The 17,832-nt window shown below is 56.1% G+C and overlaps 6 protein-coding genes across 6 annotated transcripts; 3 read left to right on the top strand and 3 right to left on the bottom strand.

The window, feature by feature from the left end:
- Positions 1–1,381: 1,381 nt before the first annotated feature.
- CcaverHIS019_0703630 (uncharacterized protein) lies at positions 1,382–4,267 on the bottom strand (the record flags this gene model as incomplete). The annotated part of the gene is made up of 10 exons (XM_060603787.1): positions 1,382–1,397; positions 1,575–1,698; positions 1,837–1,930; positions 2,023–2,061; positions 2,094–2,475; positions 2,784–2,810; positions 2,845–3,354; positions 3,903–3,933; positions 3,968–4,039; positions 4,219–4,267. 10 exons carry the CDS (start codon positions 4,265–4,267, stop codon positions 1,382–1,384), a joined length of 1,344 nt encoding a protein of 447 aa, XP_060460047.1.
- Positions 4,268–8,158: 3,891 nt separating this feature from the next.
- CcaverHIS019_0703640 (uncharacterized protein) lies at positions 8,159–9,955 on the top strand (the record flags this gene model as incomplete). The annotated part of the gene is made up of 1 exon (XM_060603790.1): positions 8,159–9,955. The coding sequence occupies one exon, from the start codon at positions 8,159–8,161 to the stop codon at positions 9,953–9,955; it is 1,797 nt and encodes a 598-aa protein (XP_060460048.1).
- Positions 9,956–11,319: 1,364 nt separating this feature from the next.
- CcaverHIS019_0703650 (uncharacterized protein) lies at positions 11,320–11,949 on the top strand (the record flags this gene model as incomplete). Its single annotated transcript, XM_060603791.1, has 1 exon — positions 11,320–11,949. The coding sequence occupies one exon, from the start codon at positions 11,320–11,322 to the stop codon at positions 11,947–11,949; it is 630 nt and encodes a 209-aa protein (XP_060460049.1).
- A 527-nt stretch (positions 11,950–12,476) lies between these two features.
- Positions 12,477–14,377, top strand: CcaverHIS019_0703660 (uncharacterized protein; the record flags this gene model as incomplete). The annotated part of the gene is made up of 2 exons (XM_060603792.1): positions 12,477–12,692; positions 12,803–14,377. 2 exons carry the CDS (start codon positions 12,477–12,479, stop codon positions 14,375–14,377), a joined length of 1,791 nt encoding a protein of 596 aa, XP_060460050.1.
- A 392-nt stretch (positions 14,378–14,769) lies between these two features.
- CcaverHIS019_0703670 (uncharacterized protein) lies at positions 14,770–15,439 on the bottom strand (the record flags this gene model as incomplete). Its single annotated transcript, XM_060603793.1, has 2 exons — positions 14,770–14,857; positions 14,889–15,439. 2 exons carry the CDS (start codon positions 15,437–15,439, stop codon positions 14,770–14,772), a joined length of 639 nt encoding a protein of 212 aa, XP_060460051.1.
- A 684-nt stretch (positions 15,440–16,123) lies between these two features.
- CcaverHIS019_0703680 (uncharacterized protein) lies at positions 16,124–17,037 on the bottom strand (the record flags this gene model as incomplete). Its single annotated transcript, XM_060603794.1, has 3 exons — positions 16,124–16,421; positions 16,454–16,671; positions 16,708–17,037. The coding sequence occupies 3 exons, from the start codon at positions 17,035–17,037 to the stop codon at positions 16,124–16,126; spliced, it is 846 nt and encodes a 281-aa protein (XP_060460052.1).
- Positions 17,038–17,832: the final 795 nt, after the last annotated feature.

Genomic DNA, 17,832 nt, shown 5'->3' on the forward strand with positions numbered 1-17,832 from the left:
GGTGCCGAGTGACCGTAGAATTGGACCGACGCGCGAGCTTCAGCGCGGCTGAGGCCTGCTCTTGGTGGTTGAAGTGGCGGGGGGAGGTGTGGTTGGCTCGAGCCTTCCTGGCGCGCGTATCCTGCCCGAATTGGTCTTTCCCGCCTATTCTTCGGCGGCTTGAACATTCCCAGCCCGTCGTCGTCTCGTCTCGAACGTCGCCTTGACCTCCTTGATCGACCTAAGAACCAGCACCCGCCAGCTACAATTAGGAGGATCGCCGCGCCGCCTACAGCAATCCCGATAATCACGGGGATGCTGAAGAGTGGAGAAGAGGAAGGGGGGGAGGATGGGACTGCGGAGGTGACGGGCTGCAAGTCGAGGGAGGTGGTTGTTGCGGGGGAGGGCGCAGAGGTTACTGGTACTGGGATTTGGGAGGTAGGTAAGGGGGATGAAGAGGTGATGAGGGTTTCTTCAGAGGTGAAGAGGATGTTTTCGGACGTGGAGAATCCAGAAGTGGAGAATCCAGATTCCACGTGCGAGCTGATTGTCGTTGCGACTGGTGGTCCAACTGCGCCCATTGCTGAGGTTGAGGGGTCGGCATCGGCGTGGATGGGGACTCTGGTCGCGTTCACGGCTGGCATCCCGGCCATGGTTGAGGCTCGGGAGCCGGAGGCTACAATGGAAGACATGAGACCATACGCGAGTGTGTCAGTTCGACCGGGCTAGACTGAGACAGGGACGATGATGATGGTGAAGAGGATGATAGTTGAGGTGAGGATGATGATGAGGATGAGGAAGTAATGGATGAATGAATGAGGGATGTAGTGTTTGAATGAGAATGCAGAGTTGGTTTGACAGTGTCGACCTGCTCTATGGCTCTCCGGCTCTACGGGGGCGCGGGGAAGGACAAAACACGTTCCAGGGGTTTAAACAGGGATGATCCATCACCCTAGGAAATAGGGTCGCGTTAGTACGTGCCCTAATCTCTCAGTCTCTGTCAGTTTTTGTTCCCTTTTAATGATTCACATCATTCATAGTTATTACGGCAACTTTTGGATTACGACTTGTCTCTCATGTCCTTTAACTTGACTTGTTAATGTATACTGTGTATAAACCTCGTAACACGTCGTAATACATGGTACCAAACCTCTCCCGACTCCCGAAACTTTCGAAACTCCCCGTCGCCCCCCCCCCCCCCCCCCCGCGCAGTACTCTCTCACTGCGCAACTGCGCAAGCCATGACTCAATTCTTCTCTCCTCTGCTGCGCACAGTCTACCCCCAGACATGAATAACCAAACATGAATATGAATAATCGACCCAATATCACTACGACGCGACCATGACACTCGACACTCACCCACACACCCACACACCCACACACATGCAAACATGCACCATCTAAGACAATGCTGGCCTGCGTGTCAGTCTGGCGCGCTCCTCCCGTTCCGCCTCCCACTGTACCACCGTCACGCTCCAACGCTACACAATGATTCGACCCACAACCTCCCGCCGCTTGTTCCGGCATGCCAGAGCGTTTCAGGCACCTCAATCCGGTCAAAGGTAACCCGTCTATACGGCCGTCTAGACTCACCAGATCTTATCCTTTTGGAACCCTTGGCTGATTTTACGCAACTCGTTGACGTCGACGCGCGGTTTGGTAGGCTTGAAACCCAGTACACGCTTCGCCCGTGAGCCATCAAGGTGGATCGGCGTTTCTGGTATCAGATGTGACGTTCAGAGCAAGCTGCCAGACAAGAAAAAGGGTGCAAGCCACCGCAGATTAAGGTCAACCCTCATGTGCAGATCTTCACTCTTCAACGACCGCTGCTTCCAAAACCCAACTTTCAACTTACTTCTGAACGAGTGTGCGTCAAGGAATGGCGAAATCGGCGTCGAGGCAATGGGCGGTGAGGAAGCAGAGAGCATGTTGGCCCACGCGTCGACATGCTACCCGTCAGGAATCTGAACCTTAACCTGCCCGAGGACGCTACTGAAGAGAATCCGGGCGCCCTAGGCACGAGTTTCCGCACTACACTAACCTTCTCGTTGACGTCCTCGACCATCTCTTCAAAGTCATTCTGGGGTCAGGGCCGGTTGCGGCGGAGCCCACCTTGGCAAACTGCGCGACGAGCGTCATGATTGTTGTGCTCATGAAACCGTACTTGACGTTCCAAACGTCGGCGACAGCCTTGGCGATACTTTCCTGTGTCGAGTCGCCATCATCGACAACGTTGAACATGGGCACGACAGGCAACTCTTCTTCTGGCACGACCGTCTTGATGCTGCGCCACTCTGCATCAACCGTCGTCTTCTTCCCCCGGAACATGGTTGACATTGACTTGGACGACTTCTCCTTTTCGAAAGGGAAGTAGAGCTCGGTCCCAGCCTCCTTGAGCACCTGGTCACGCGGTGTCTGCATAAGCCATAGTGCCGTGAGGTACATGGCGCGGCCAACGTCGGTGGAGTGGACCGTGTTGATGCGGAGGTCAGAGCTGGCATAAGTGAGGAACTGACGGGGGGTCCGCGATAAGCGGAACACGCTATGTTACCGCGAGGTTCCACGCTCGTGACCCGACATCTTCGCCAGATCGCCAGTACACGACCCTCAGGATCCACATCCCATCGCTCGCCCGCATGTCCAAAGCCCAGGCGACAGATGGACGAGTCCTAACGTGGGTGAGATCCGCGGCTTGCACAGCTGCCAAGGTGCGACAGGGTTGGCGGTCGCCGGGAAGATGGGGAGAGATGGAGGAGATCGAGTGTGTGGAAGTGAGAACCATCGTTCTCAAAGATGACTCACTTGTATAGGAACTTCATTTCCTCGTCGCTGCTATTAGCCGCGGACCAAGACCCCAACTCACAGGTATGAGTAGACATGCCCGACGACGAGGCGGGGAATCACCTCAGCGTCCCAGCGACCTGGTCCGTACCACGCCGCGCAGCGTACCACTCCAGAGTTGAGGTTTGGCAGCTTGGCGATACCTCGTAGTGCCTCGTGCCACCACCGCCCACGCACGCCATCGGGCTTGAGTTTGTCGCCTTCCCCGTGCCCCTTGGAGCTGCCCGACTTCATCTCGTAGAACGGCATCTGGAGGCGGACATAGGCGAGTGGCCGGTGGACTGTGTCGAGGTCATTGGCGTACGAGGCCAGGCCAACCGCGACGCGGTACGTGTTTGTGATGTGGATGACCTCGGGTTTGTCGTAGTTCATCTCACCGGTGAGATCGAACACGACATCGAAGCGGTGCCAATTCGTACCCTCGGCTGGCGGCTCGAAGAGACTTGGGTACTTTTCCACATTCGCGAGGTTTGACTGCCGGTACTCGACTCGGGGATCACGCAGGAGGACCTTGAAGATGGGGTCGATGTAACTTGGATCAGCCGGTGACGCTAACCACCGCGAGGCGTGTAAGGATGGGAGAGGGTTTGGCTGGGCGAGCTGGGTTAAGGTGAAGAAGAAGCGCCGTTCACGGTTGAGGGCTTGCCATGAGACATGCTTCTGACGCCTGTGCCTTGGCAGGTCCCAGCCATGAAAGCCAAACAACGGAATGGCCTGGGCCGCCGCGGCAGACGTTGCTATGAACTCGATCTCGGGTATACCGTGAGGCATACCGGAGGGCCCGAACGGTGGCCGTTGCGTACCATCGTAGTGCGACAGCTGCTCGGAAGGCTCTCGGCGTCGTCCCAGCTTGTCGTCGCCGAACCGCGTGTTGAGACGCAGGAATCTCTCTCGACTACTTGAGATCAAGGCACAGGTACGGCTTCACCTCCGTTGGATAGGAGAGGGGCTTGACCCGCAGCACACGTCGCTGCTATCGCAGCCGGCTGGCACACATGCCTCGACCCTGGTTCTAACCCAAGGACCCCAACCCCTGGAACCTCTTCCCCAGGCCCATCTGGCTCAAGAACACGTGCTCACCATGTTGGGGGGTCGACGGAGAAGCGATCGGCTGCCATCAGTTGGACCGGGGTACGAATACGCACCGATGCGAACGTACACGGCGCCAAGCTTGAGTAGACTCGCTGCGAGAGGAAGGGACACAGTGGCTGTTCCGCCTGACGGTCAGTTGTTTATCAAGGGCGGTACGAGCGGCGACAACAAAGACAAGGAAGGTAGGCACGCGTCATTGCCCATAAGTCGGACGGTTGGACGGTCGAGCTGTCCGTGGTCGGGCAAGTCCGCGCGCAAACCTCGACTTGTCTGCCTACCATGCCAATGCCAGAGAGCGACGAACCGAGGATGAGAGCGACGAGGGGCTTGGAAGGGCGCTTTGGCGGCGGCATGATGTGGGTGCCGAGTGGAAGGGGTGGTGTGATGGAGGGTGGCAGGGTGGGCCTCGGATCGGGTAGCGAGGTTGAGTTGAGGGCGAGAGAAGGAAGATGGATGGAGACAGAGACAGATGGAGACAGAGGGAGATTGGGTGCAAGTGTTAATGTACAAGATGCAAGAAAGGTGTGATTGTAAAGTAGAGTTGAAGAGGATGACAAGAAAGCTCTTCGAGACAAGGGAAGGGATGAAAATGATGATGATCCGTTGGATGAGACGAGAGTGGTCTGTGGGTTCCAACTTTGCATTTAACAAATCAATGTGGTTGACCTCCACTTGCGTCACTCCTCTTTTCTAACTCTTGTGCGTTTTTACACCATGACAATATCACAAGCGAAGATGGATTCCTGCATCTTCAAGTTTACCTGATACCTGATACAGGGAAAGTGTGACAAGGGATTAAGAGAGAGAGAGAGAGAGAGAGAGAGAGAGAGAGAGAGAAAGGGGAGGACGATGTCTTGGGGACATTGGACGTTTTACAAGTGGGACGTTTTACAAGTTGCACAGTCTTAATATTACCCGAGTAGTCGGATGTCAGATGTCGGATCCGACCCGTCGCGTCGGTCCCAAACCTTTTTCCCCTTTCAGTTGTTGAAGATTCCAGAGGAAAGGAACAGGCACACTATCCTCCCTTTTGTACTTTTGTACCTTGATTCTTCTTCATCAGTATACTCTACAATCCCAATGCCAACGCGCTTAAGCCGCACTGTGGTAAATCTACATAACGGAGCCCCTTCTGGGGATTGGATTGACCCTGGTGGCTGCGGCGTCAGTCTCGTTCTCCTTTTCTTTTGTCCCCGAGGGCGAGACAGGGTGGCCAGGAGAGCCAGCAAGGGGTTAGGAGAAGACACAGGTCGGGTAATCCGATACGGGGGGGGATTATTGTATTCTCTCCACGTCGCCCGGGTACATGCTCCCGAAGTGCCAGTCTTTGCTCTTTGCTTGATTGAAAACATGTCGAATCTCGATGTGAAGACGAGAATGAGTGAAGGATAAGTACAAGCGTGTACAATCCCAACAAGTCATTAGTGGAGGACACGTGGGATGGAGTTGGAATGATCGCCCTCAACATTCGTCATCCAGTCTACCTCGTACCACAATTCTGGTACAATGGATGACACTGGCTAAGCGCCACCTGGTACTGGGTAGCTGAATAGGATGACGGCAAGGTCATCATATCTCAAAGCACATTGAATCAATTCACTGCGCAGTGGTTGCGTTTGACCCACACTCATGGAATATGGCATCAATCTGGACGAGTTGTCATTGCTCGGACACCTTTGGGCCATATATCCTATATATACAAACCACAATACCTTGATCACTTTGATGTGTTTTCTTCTTCTCATCATATCTCACCTTCTCCCACACCCCTAATACCGTCTCTTATCCCTCTCCATATCCCTCATCATCGACATTCAGTACTTGTAGTCCATTTCCTCTCCCCACCTTCTAAACCCTTCCCCCACTTTCTACAGCAACACTGTTCGCACGATGAATGGCCAACTCAATCCTGACGCCGACGCCACCGGCAGATCCGAAACCAGGAATAACACGGTGGGGCGCGGATCCAGGATATTTCCTTCCCCCATCGGCACGCATCCCACTCCACTTGAAACTCCACCTGCCCAAGCTCCTCCCCCGCACACCAACAACCAGAGCCACAACAGCCCACCCGTCCAGTATGTCCGCAACGTCCACAACGTCCACAATGTCCACAGCGTCCCTTCTCCGCCCAACCGCTTCCCAGACTCTGCCGGCTTCCACGAGTCGTTCAACTCCCAAGCCCGAACGATACACCGCCTCAATATAGAGAACACCAGACTCGCCGAGGAACTGGGGCAAATCCGGCAACGACGGGAAGCCGAGATAAACGCTTTCAACACTGCCGCCGTCGCTGAGGTTCACGCCCTCCAAGGTCGCCTGCAGGGCGTGATGGACGATAGTGATGCCCTCACGGAGGCGATCAGAAGCTTGGGCATCCGCTGCGAGAGGTTCAATCGTGCGGCGGAGCACTGGCGCAAGGAGCGTGATGAGTGGAAAAGCCGTTGTGACGAGCTGCAGCAGCGGATAAACGCCTACGAGCGCTCGCGGGAAGCTGCAGCCTCTCAGCCCCAGTCGCCAGGGTCGCCCTCTTCCTAGCCAGGCTCTTCCTCGCCAAGCTCGCCGTCGTCTGAGGTGGACGGCCCGGAAGAGAAGAGCTAGGTTTGACCATAACATGACATTGCGCTTCAACAGATGACTGCATTCTTGCTTCAACTAGACATTTAGTCATATAGATTAGTGCTCTGAACGATGAGACCCAGTATGAATATTCTTAGCGTGCCTCTTTTATCATCATAAACTGGTGCTGTACAGAAGCCACCTGTGACAATGTCAAGCCACGAGGGCCTAGTTTCTATTCATCAGTTGCATCAGTTAACTGGATGTTGACTCGATCACTTACTGGCCCGCAGGAGCCATCTTCTTCGCAAGTCAACCTTCCTCATCCTTCTTCCTCCTCTACGCCGGCCAACTGCTACTCTTTTCAGTTCTACTGAACCCAATCCTCTCTCCGTTGAATCATCCACTTTTCTCCCTCTTCCAAGTTTAGAAGTCACTCTAGCAGCTGTTGGAATGCAGTATGAAGAGAATGCAAAATACAAGAACTACGCGCAAAGCACAAATTGATGTTTATATATGTATTTATTTACGATGTACCCTGAGTATGTACGAGCCTTCCAGGCTAGCGAGGCTACCCAAACAGTCCAAACTCGCTCTCTCGATTTGCCACCGCCGCTGGTAGATGGTAGATGAATCACGTGAATGACGGCCTCGACTCGACTCGCAACCTCTAGCTCCACCCTGACGCAAACAACTCCAACTCACTCCCAATACATCTCCGCCGACAAGTAGTCTCATATCCACACAAGGACAGCTAAATCCATGCTATCCACACAAGGACACCTAAATTCATGCCCAATTGAAACCCATCCAAGAGTGTTTGCGACTCTGGAACGCTAGGCTCAGGAAAGCAGTCGCCGTCAACGAGCCGGCCGAATACATCTGTCTTCAAGACGAGACGAGATTGGAGATATGCCTAGTCTACAAGGCGGATGAGACTAATTACCTCTTTGAGGGGTGTGTCAGTTGTCGTGCGAGCTTTAAATGGGATTAACGGGAGAGTTGGTCAGACGACTGTCTGTATTGGGGATTGTATTAAGCCATAGTGTGTGCACTTGCCTACAGTATCTGGGGCTACCGTACCGTCTCCGATTTGGGGTCGGCAATCGAAAGGAACGGATCTGAGATTATATCTGAACTATAGAATAGATCCGAATATCGAATCACGTCAACAGCGCCACTGGAACCGGCGGCTCACTGCATTGTAGGCTCCATCCTCCGCCGGTTTCCGAACGCCACATGTGTTAGATCCCAAGTAGATAGACGTCCTATGGCTTGAATAAACCAAACTAACTGAATAAAACAATTCACAAGATGGCTTACGTTCCCTAGGAGCGAGGCAAACTACTGGCACGTCGCCAGTGTTAACCCCGCTAGACACTCAACCTGAATACCTCAACTCACAAGACAGCTGACACTCCCAGGCCACCTCTAGCCTCAGAAACAAACAGCAAGTACGCCGTCGTGTCAGTCAACATCTCTAGACCAATCTCCCCAGAAAGAATAAAAACCCTCCCCCGTCCATACAACTCTCTTCACTCCTCTCTTCACTTCATCCTGTCTACAACCTACAGTACCATACTCTAGCTAGTTCAAAAAGCCCTCGCGCATCTAGCTCTTTTCAATCCTCTCTTAACTTCATCCTCTTCACAAAGGATATCACTGTACTGTAATTACAAGCCAATATGATTCACAACGACCACTTCGCTCCCAACCCCATCTCTGGCAGCCTGTCCAACTCCGACACTGCCCCCAGCCCCATGGACGGTATCCTGCCCAACCCCGACAACGCTCCAGCGCAGGATGTCCTTGCTGGCGCCACTTCGCCCTCTCGTCTTCGCGGAACTCTCACGAAGCTTACCAAGCGCGTTCGCAAGTTGTCTGGCACCGCGCCACTCCTTACAGTTGTCGCTCATCTCGCCCAAGGCAACGCGCAAAGCACCTCCGTCGTTTCCATCCACCCTCTGCCCAGCTCGAGTGACAACTCGGAAGCCGTGGCCCCTGCGACCGCCCCCGGTACACCTACCGCGAAGGTCTTCCCGCCCCTCCCACCTCTCCCACCCCTCCCACCTCTCCCACCCCTCCCACCCCTTCCACCCCTCCCGACCCCCAACGTCGTTGCCCTCAACGACAATAAGCCAACCCAAACCTCCGCCACCCCTCGTCGTCCGAGGGCTACCACCAACTCCCGCCCCCCTCTGACAACTCGTCATCGCATTCCATCCAACGTCCGCCGCCCATCGTTGGGCAAGAACTACGACGACGCCAGTAAGGCTCCTCGGGTCTCGATGACCCCACTCTTCCCCGGTGCTGGATTCGGCGGACAAGCCATTCCCCTCAAGCGCTCGCCCGGGATGCTGGAGCTCTCACCTCCTCCTTGGGCCTCGTGTGAGGGCGGAAACCCGTCGGACATCCAAGAGTATCCCACAATCGGCCAATTGATCCAGGACTTGACTCGGGAGAGAGATACCGCTCAGCGCATCGCCCGTGAAGCGGAGGCCAAGCTGAGCGAGAAGGACCTTCTCCTGGCCGACGCTGTCGAACGCGCTCGCCTCCTCGCCGACCAAGTTGAAGAGAAGGATAGTGCGCTCGCCAGAGCTAAGGGAGAATCCGAGGCTACCGCTACCAACGTGTCCGTTCTTATGGAACGGTTGATTGGGCGCGACATCGAGATCAAGAGTCTCGGGTGTGAGATGATCGATCTCCTCAAGGAGTCGATTGAGCAGGAGAAGGAAATTGGCGACCTGCGCGGCAAGCTGGCGCGGGCAGAAGAGACAATCGCCGCCCAGTGCCGAGCCCTTGACCCTCGGCCTAACCCGTCTTCGGGGGCCGGGAGCGGTGAGCCCTGCACGTGCTCGGCCTCGGTCCAGCTCAAGGACAAGGAAGAGGAGTTGGCGGATATTCTCGGAGCCCTTCGCGAGACCAAGGTCGCTCTGAGCCAACGCAACGACCAACTGGAGGAACGCACCGCTCAGCTCTCCGCCACTGAAGAGGAGCTCGAGAAGACCATCGCTGCGCTCGCCGAGACGAAAGCCTCCGTGGAGATCCCAAACGAGGAGCTCACGGCCGCGGCAGACACTCTAGAGGCGACCAAGGCCGAACTCGACAACATCACGGCCGAACTCGACGACATGAAGGACAAGTTGTCGCTCAAGACATTGATGTGCTCTTCATACGAGTACCAGATCACTTTCCTCACTACCCAGAGGGAGGACTTGAGGGAGGAGAACGGCTACCTCCGTCGTCAAATGGCCAACGGGTTCGAGGTCAATCCGCGGTGGAGCGGCCACTCTTCAACTGCTGCAATTGGTGACTGCGGCTACCTAGACCTCACCCTCCAAGACAACGCCGCTTTCGAGGACGATTGGCGCGAATTTGTGTCTTGCGACGAGACGCAGATGTACGACACGCAGATGTACGACACCACGATCGATTGCAAGGCCAGTCGCGCCAGTCGGAGGGCGTTCCGTCCCGTATGGTAACCGGTGGTTCCCCCCAATATGGTTCGGGGTTTGGCAGCCCAAACGGAGGAACGGGAAGCATTGCATAGCACCCGGCCCCGTCGAGAAGACGACCACACGTGTGGCATGCCGCATGGGCTTGTCTATGTATCTCGAAAACCCGACTGTATCCATAGAGCCCTTCTGTATACCTAGAGAATATTCATAATATGTACGCCGCTATACCCATAATATGTACGCCGCTATACCAACAGTACTAGGATCAACGGAGATCAAATCAGCATCCAGACCGCGGCTCACATGAGAACAATGTCACGGCTTGACATTTGGTGTCTTCGGGGGTTTTTGCACATTCTGTGGAGGCTGGAAATGCTGGACACCACCCAAAGTACAGTGTATAAAACACTTTGTCAGACGCAGAGCATGCACTCATACAGAGTTAACGTTTTACCCGACCGGTTGGCTTCACGTCTTTGCGTTTTGGGAACTCGGTTTTGAATTGTGGCACATGCCGCGTCACCAGAGTCCACCTCCACTATCATCTCACCATCTCACCTTCCTCACGTTTATCTCTTGTCTTCTCAATACCCTTGTCCTCCCATCCCCAACACATTTACAGTAGCATGAGCGACCCATCCCCAACACATCGTTACAGTAGCATGAGCGACCCCTCTTTCCGCACATGTTGCTCCCTTGCAGAGTCGGATGTGGACCGTCCGCCGCGGCGATCGTCTTCCTTCGAACCTGGCCAGTATCGCTCGCCGACCCCGCCGCACCACCTTTGGGCGCCGAACCGAAACTCCCCACAGACGCCCTCCAGGTGCGCGCAACCCCAGAAACCCCCCACGTCCACGCAATCCCAGAAACCCCCCACGTCCACGCAGCCCCCACAGAAACCCTCCACGTCCACGCAACCCCCACAGAAACCCTCCAAGTACACGCAACCCCCACAGAAACCCTCCAAGTGCACACTACCAACCGTTGGTCCTCCGACAGGCTCGAACCTCACACGCGTTACCACTGCCCCGGCACAGGCTGATGCCGTGGCCGACGCCTTGAAAGGCATCAATTTGCCCTGGCTGAGGGCGAACGAGGGAAGCGGGACGAAAGGTGACGCCAAGAAGATGTGTCCAGATGCCCCTCGCCCCCTTCGCACTCGGCCTTCCCTCGCTGCTCTTCCCTTATCGAACTCCAATCTCCCCTCTAGTCCACTGCCTCACAATTTTTCCTCCGACGATATCCTTCAGTCGTCATCCAAGTTCCGGTGTCCAACGCCGCCGTATCCCTTTCCTCTAACCGACTCTGGCAAGGAATCTCCGCTGGTTCCCAACAGTTCCGGCTCGTCGGAGGGCTCGGAGGCACGAGTGCCGCGCCTTACAGAGGGGATGTTCAACAGTTATGATAACTTTGGGGTCAAGAACGACTTCCACGCCAGAAGTCAGTGGCGATTAAATCCGGGCTTCAACGATGGCAAACACCAGCATGAGAGTGACTTCGACATCGCCGACCTTGGCTCCGGCATGACCAAGATGGTCAATGGCATCAAGGACCTAACAATCAAGGGGACCATGTGCTTGAGCCCGCGACAGAAGGACACTTTCCAAGCCGAGCCGTGGCTACCAGGCCCGTACGAGAGCGAGAATGATGGCGGCGCCAACCACCCCAATGCGGCATTAAGGAACGATACCGAGCACAGCAGCGTGACCATTCCCACTTCGCGTTCTTTCCACGACGGCCCAGCAAACCGTACCAGAAGTAAGACCCGCATGGGGAGTGGCAACACGGCAGACGGCTCTGCCAACTCGGCGTCATTGTCCAACCCGCCACCCGTACGGCGTCGGAAGGTCTTGACGGGACCAAACAATCGCAAGCGAAGGAGCGCAACTGTCGACAATTATGGAAGTAATGGCGGCCCGAGTCTGCGTCGCCGGTTCCCCAGTTCGGGTGAACGATCTTGCAAGGAGGCCGTCAAGGCGGTCACGACTCGTCGGTCCCAGCGGCTCAAGCGGGCTTAGCTGTCTCATCGGTTCCGGTGGACTCGTCGCTCTTGCTGCTTCTGCTGATTTCATCGTACCATTAGCTCTCCTTAATTCCACTGATCTCATCTTTCTCATCGCCTCCGTCGGCCCAGAATGATGAAACGAGGCACCTCTTATTACACATAGAGTCTCATGACAAGAGATATGATGAAATGCATTACCCGGTAATGTGATGAAACGAGGCGGTACTGTGGGTGTCATCATTTACTGAACAACAACAATGATTCGCACGGCTGATCTCAGCGATCATCTTGAAAGATGGGATAAATACCGTTCAACTCACAACTTGAACATTCTCATCAACAACATCAACATGCCTTCCTTCTTTCGTCGACCCAAGACACCCACTCGTTGGCGTGCATCCTCGCGCGAACGCCCGCGCTCCCCTGACCTTCCCCTTGCAACTCGCCCTCCTACATCTGGTACACTTGTTCGCCAGAGCGAAGAAGCTATTCGTGATGAGCGCCGCCGTCCAAACACTCCTGGGGCCGACAGTGCACACCATGCGCCTGCCCCAGCCTCGCGAGGCCGTCGTTCCGCCTTCTCCACTGCTGACAGTCGCCGCGCACCCTTCCCTGACGGGACCGCAGTTTTGCCTGACAGGCATGTGCGCAGCCGCCCAGCTACTCCCCCCACGTATCGTTCGGATCGCCCCACCTCACCTGAGCCTCTCCACTCGGGACGGCAGAACGGCGAGCGTCGCCGCCCAGGTACTCCAAGTGCGCACCATGCTTCACGCGCTGCCTCGCCAAATGACGTACCTGCCTCTTTTCGACAGAGTGCCGAATCTCACCGCCCAACTACTCCTGCCGCTCACTACGCTGAGCAGGTTCCTCCCCGCGGGCGCACTTTTTCCGTCCCCAATGGCATCCTCCGTCGCCCAGGCACACCCAGCGGACATGCCTCCGACAACCATCCTTTGCCAGACCAACCTATCCGACAGAGCCGAGAACGCTGTCGCGCCAACACCCCGGCTGGGCACCGCACTCCAGTCGACCACCTCGAATCGTCCGAGCGTGGTTGCGAAAACATCGCCTCAGCCGACCACGACGCAGGGTCCGACCGCGGCCGCCCAACCGACCGCAAGACTAAGAAGAAGTTCTCTGCCGTGCTGAAGCGCCGCGGATCGGGTGTCAAAGGCGAGCCAGGCGTGCTCGAAAAGGTAGTCAACTACGGCTCCGAGCTCAAAGAACGCGCCCGAAGCCGCGTCCGCCGCGGCTCAAACGCCTCTCACCGCCCACCACCACTCCGCTCTCCCCCAGAGACATGGGAGGAGGCGGTAACCCGCATCGGCGAGCTCGAGACCTCCGGCAACGAGCACCTCATCAACCTCGTCCTTACCGAAGAGCGCCTTTCGCGGGTTGAAGCAGAGCGCGACGTTCTCAAGGAACAAGTCGGCAACCTCCTGTCTGCCGAGGAGGAAGTCAAGGTCCTCCGCCTCCAGATTCCGCGCCTGCGCAACATTGTCCTCCACGCCCAGAAAGACTCTGCCAAGGCCAACGAAGACGCTCGCCATGCTGATGCGGCACGCGAGAGCGAGTCCAACAACAACGCCAGGCGGATTATGCAGTTGGAGGGCGAGTTGGAGGACGTGCGTGAGAAATGGCGCTGGCTCAAGGAACACTGCGAGTTCCGTGAGGTGTACTCTGGTTTCGCGGGGCAGGCGCTGCACGACTATCGGGCTTGGGAGGCTTTCTGGGCCAAGGAGACCGTTATTGGGGAGGGGAAGGGATGGGAGGAGTTTGATGCGTGGCTTCGTTTTCAAGAGGAGCAGGAGGATCATGTTCAAGCAGCGCTCAAGGACGCGCTCGAGACTCATCGGGCCACCTGGGAACGCGAGATGGTGGATGAGCGGGCGACCTTTGCCGCCGAAGAGGCCAAGTGGGAAACGCAGAAGGAGTCCTTGGTCACCAATGACGCCAAGATCCGCATACAGATTGCCGACCAGATGTACGCTCAGATCCAGAAGGACGCCGCTATGCAAGTCCAGATCGACAACCTTACGGGATATCTCCGGACGAGCGAGGCCGAGCAGAAGCGACTGCACGCCGACCTTCTCACCGCCCAGGAGACCGAGGGCCGCCTGCGTTCTCGTCTTGAAAGTGACGACAGCCGCTCCCGCGCATACCTCGACACGGCCAGGGAGACCGAGAAACGTCTACGCGACCGCCTCGAGGTTTCCGAGGAGGTCATTGCGGGATACGAGGCCCGGCTTGAGGCCATGACACCCGAGCTCGAGCTCGAGAAGAAGAAACACGCCGACTACCGCCGCGCCGCGGCGGGATTGCAGCGCGAGAACGACAAGCTTCGGGAGGAGGTGAAGCGGTTTAATGTCGCCCGCAAGGTGGAGAGCGAGGACGAGTTCCACGACACCCTGGAGAGCATCCCGCCGCATGCTTTGTAGACACGGTAGGTAGAAATGGACTCGACGAGGATCGTGCATGTTGTAGATATGGAGATGTAGTTGTGACACCAACTTAAGTAGCGTGTGCACGTGCATACAGTAGCATCAGGCGTGTTCGTGCAGGGAGTGTGGCAAAATGGTGTGGCGGCCGGATTCAATCTGCCGAGTTGGCAGTGCCCAAGTTCCTATTCAGCGGCAGAGGGAGGTGTTTGTACATTGTATGCATAAAACGCAGGTAGCACAGCAGGCGGCTTGTATGATCGGAATGCCAACACCAAGAGATCAAGAGGTTTTCTACAACCACTTTGGTCCCGCCGCCTCGCCTTGGACGCTATACATCGCCATCCCCTGGCCGAGCTCTTGTTGCATGGGTTTACCGTGTCTCCGATAGTCTAACCGAAGCGGGCGGCATGACGACGAGCCACGAACTCTTCGACGCGGCGCACCGATGCCTTATCGCTCGGGATAACATGTCCGCCACTATCGTCAGCCCGCCCGACTTGCGACTCACCCATGAACAACGACCGTCGGGTCCGTAAACATCCCCGCGAGCCGCTTACTCGATTCGGGCGAGACGATCCTATCCGCCATCCCATACACATGAAGGCTTGGCCGGGCGTATTCTTTCCCGGCATAAACCTTCCTGACTTCGGGATGCTGCGCGACGAACCCGCCAAACATGATGGCAAAGTCAAACCACCCGACCAGAATCGACGCGAGGACGGCGCCCTGCGAGAGACCGAGGACGCCGTCGAAGGGCCCGTGCGTGTGCAGAATGTTGGAGAGGTACGCGTACGTCTCGTCCAGGCCGGCATAGGTGGACAGGTCGAACCATCCGCGCCCGCCGCGGGAGAGGGCGGGCGCGTCGACGAAGACCAGGTCGGCGACGCTCGAGAGGTTGGCGAGAGGCGCAGCCTGGGAGCGCAGGACGGACGCACTGCCGAGCGCGCCGTGCAGGCACAGGATGCGGAGTTTGGGCTTGGTCGGGGGGGTGGGGGTGAGGGTGGGGGTGCGAATGGGGTTGGGGTTGGGGTTGGAGTTGGAGTTCCGGAGATAGTTCATGATGTGATGAGGGATTGGGCTTGAGGAAGTGTGAGTGTGAGTTGACGTTCTCTCCAGGTGGGTTTTAAAGACTGGATGTTCCAGTCTGACACGACGCAACGCGAGGACGGCGGTGCTGCTGATCAAGTATGTGTAAGCATCGCACAGGTAGTCGGCCGATGCTGTGAAGCAGTGAAGCTGCGCTCGGCAATTGTGCGGAACGTGATTGAGATAAGTACAGCTCCGTCTATTTCGGGTTCTTGTCGGTTTACATTCCGTCATACTTGTGGCCAGCGTTTCATTTGGAAACCATGTCTGCATAGTCGCTTCCTGGCGAGATGGATACGTGGGGTACAAGCCTACGCGTCCGCCATAAAAATATCCACACGAAACATAGCCGACCTAAACGTCTAAACGTCCATAGCCATGACCTGTGCGCGTGACGGAGATGCAACGGTTGGCCAGGATTGGAGATCCCAGAAGGGAGATCAGGCAGAGAGGTAAAGTCGCATTTTGATCGTACTCGTATTCTATTCGTTTCTCACAATGCACACGAAGACACAGAGCATGGGAAGTACATTGTTCGACACTATGATTTTATCTTCTGATTCAATTAACCACAAGCATAAACAGAGTCCTTGGTTGCGAAACAGAGTCCTTGGTTGCGATCTTATATCTGGCGACTAGTTGTATTATCTCTGGCGACTAGTTGTACTGCTGGTACATGGACGAGTTGTAGGAATCAAAGTCGAATCCCTCGGCCTTGAGGAACCCCGCAAACGCCTGCTTCATCAGGTCCTTGTTACTGATCTTGCCATTAATGTTGAACGTGTCGGGGTTGATTCCGCACTTGGAGAGACACTCTGCTTGGCCGAGGTTGACGGCACCGGGGATCTTGTTGGCGTCAAAGACCGTGCCCTCCTGTCCAAAGGCGGCGTTGATCGTCTGCGGGTCCATGCTTGTGTACATGGACGAGAGGAAGCCTACGCCGGGAGTCTCGGAGCTGGTGTCAGCTTTGTCGATGGGGTGACTCACTTGAATCCTGCAGTAATGAAGACCGGGTCACACCCCGTGTTGGAGACAAAGTGTACACTACCCTGAGGCAGGACGATGACATCACCAGCAGCGACTTGGCCGCTGAAGATTGGGCTGCCGTTCTCCTGGAACGAGGTGGCAGCAAGGGGAGGGCCGGCGATGTTGAAGAGATACTCGGACGCGCGGGGGTGGTTGTGAGGTGCGACCATTCCGCAAGGCTGTTGTTAGCGAAAAGCAATAGAAAGCTAACTCACTCCAAGGAACCCAACTAGCCAACTCAGTCCGTTGCCCACAACGCCAGGGAACAGGGTGTTGTCGGCAAGAATCACACCTCCATCGCGACCACCGCCACCGAAACTCTGGGCGGCGAGGAAATCGAAAACAAACCCATTTCCAAGGAGGGTGTTACGGTCGTTGGGGTTGACTTGGGCGTACAGCTCTGCGATGAAGTCCTTGAGGCTCTGACCCGAGCCTCCCGAGCCTCCCGACGAGTCAGAGTTGTTGCGCTGCTCGAGCTCGACCTCGACCGGCATGGCGAGGGCCGGGGCGAGGAGAGGGAGGAGGAGGAAGAGGGATGAGAACATGGATAGAATTGGGTACAGAAGGTAGGAGGGACAGGGGGAGCAAAGAAGGAAGAGTGAAAGAGAGGAGGGGCTGGCGGGCGAGGTTGAAGCGGGCGACGGGGTGCCATATATACCCCCCTCTGAGCTTGAGCGCATCCTGACACGTATGGTCCGATAGCCGGGACATACTCGGCTTAGTGAGCAACCCCTGCAAATCCGATGAGTGATGCGGTGGCGCCGGCGCGCCCTACGAATGGGACGTTGTGGAGCAGTGAAGGTAAAGGAGTGAAGCAGTGTGCCATCCAAGCTATGTCATGTACAGTACAGTACAGTCATAGTAAGCATCCAAAAGGCTGGTGTACACTCCCACAAGCCCAAGCCCAAGCCCCCGAGATGCGCCCATTCCGTCTCCCGAAGCGGTACCGAGCGGTGTTGCGCCCCACATGATGATACATGACACGACCCACGATCGACAGGTATGGTGGGCTCAGATTGCAGCGCCTCGTCAATTGTGAGGACGGCAGAAAGGCAAAGCGCTGCTGAATCCGAGGGGAAGATCTGCTGTATGCATAGCGCCTTGGGTTCTGGACCTGTGGTTGTAAACAGGTGATTATGGACGGCGTGAGAGAGAGGGGTGGTCGATTGCTGTACAATGCTCTGTACGGCATATCCACTTTATGAGTTTGTGAGATTCATTCCTTCGGTTAGTGTTAGAACGTGCCTCACGCCAAACCCAAAATAGATTAATCAAAGTCTGGAGGCTGTACTCGGCACCATGCTATCAAACCTAGATTTTGACTCACATCCGTACCTAGT

Source organism: Cutaneotrichosporon cavernicola (genome assembly GCF_030864355.1).
Source record: "Cutaneotrichosporon cavernicola HIS019 DNA, chromosome: 7b".
Lineage (NCBI taxonomy): Eukaryota > Fungi > Basidiomycota > Tremellomycetes > Trichosporonales > Trichosporonaceae > Cutaneotrichosporon > Cutaneotrichosporon cavernicola.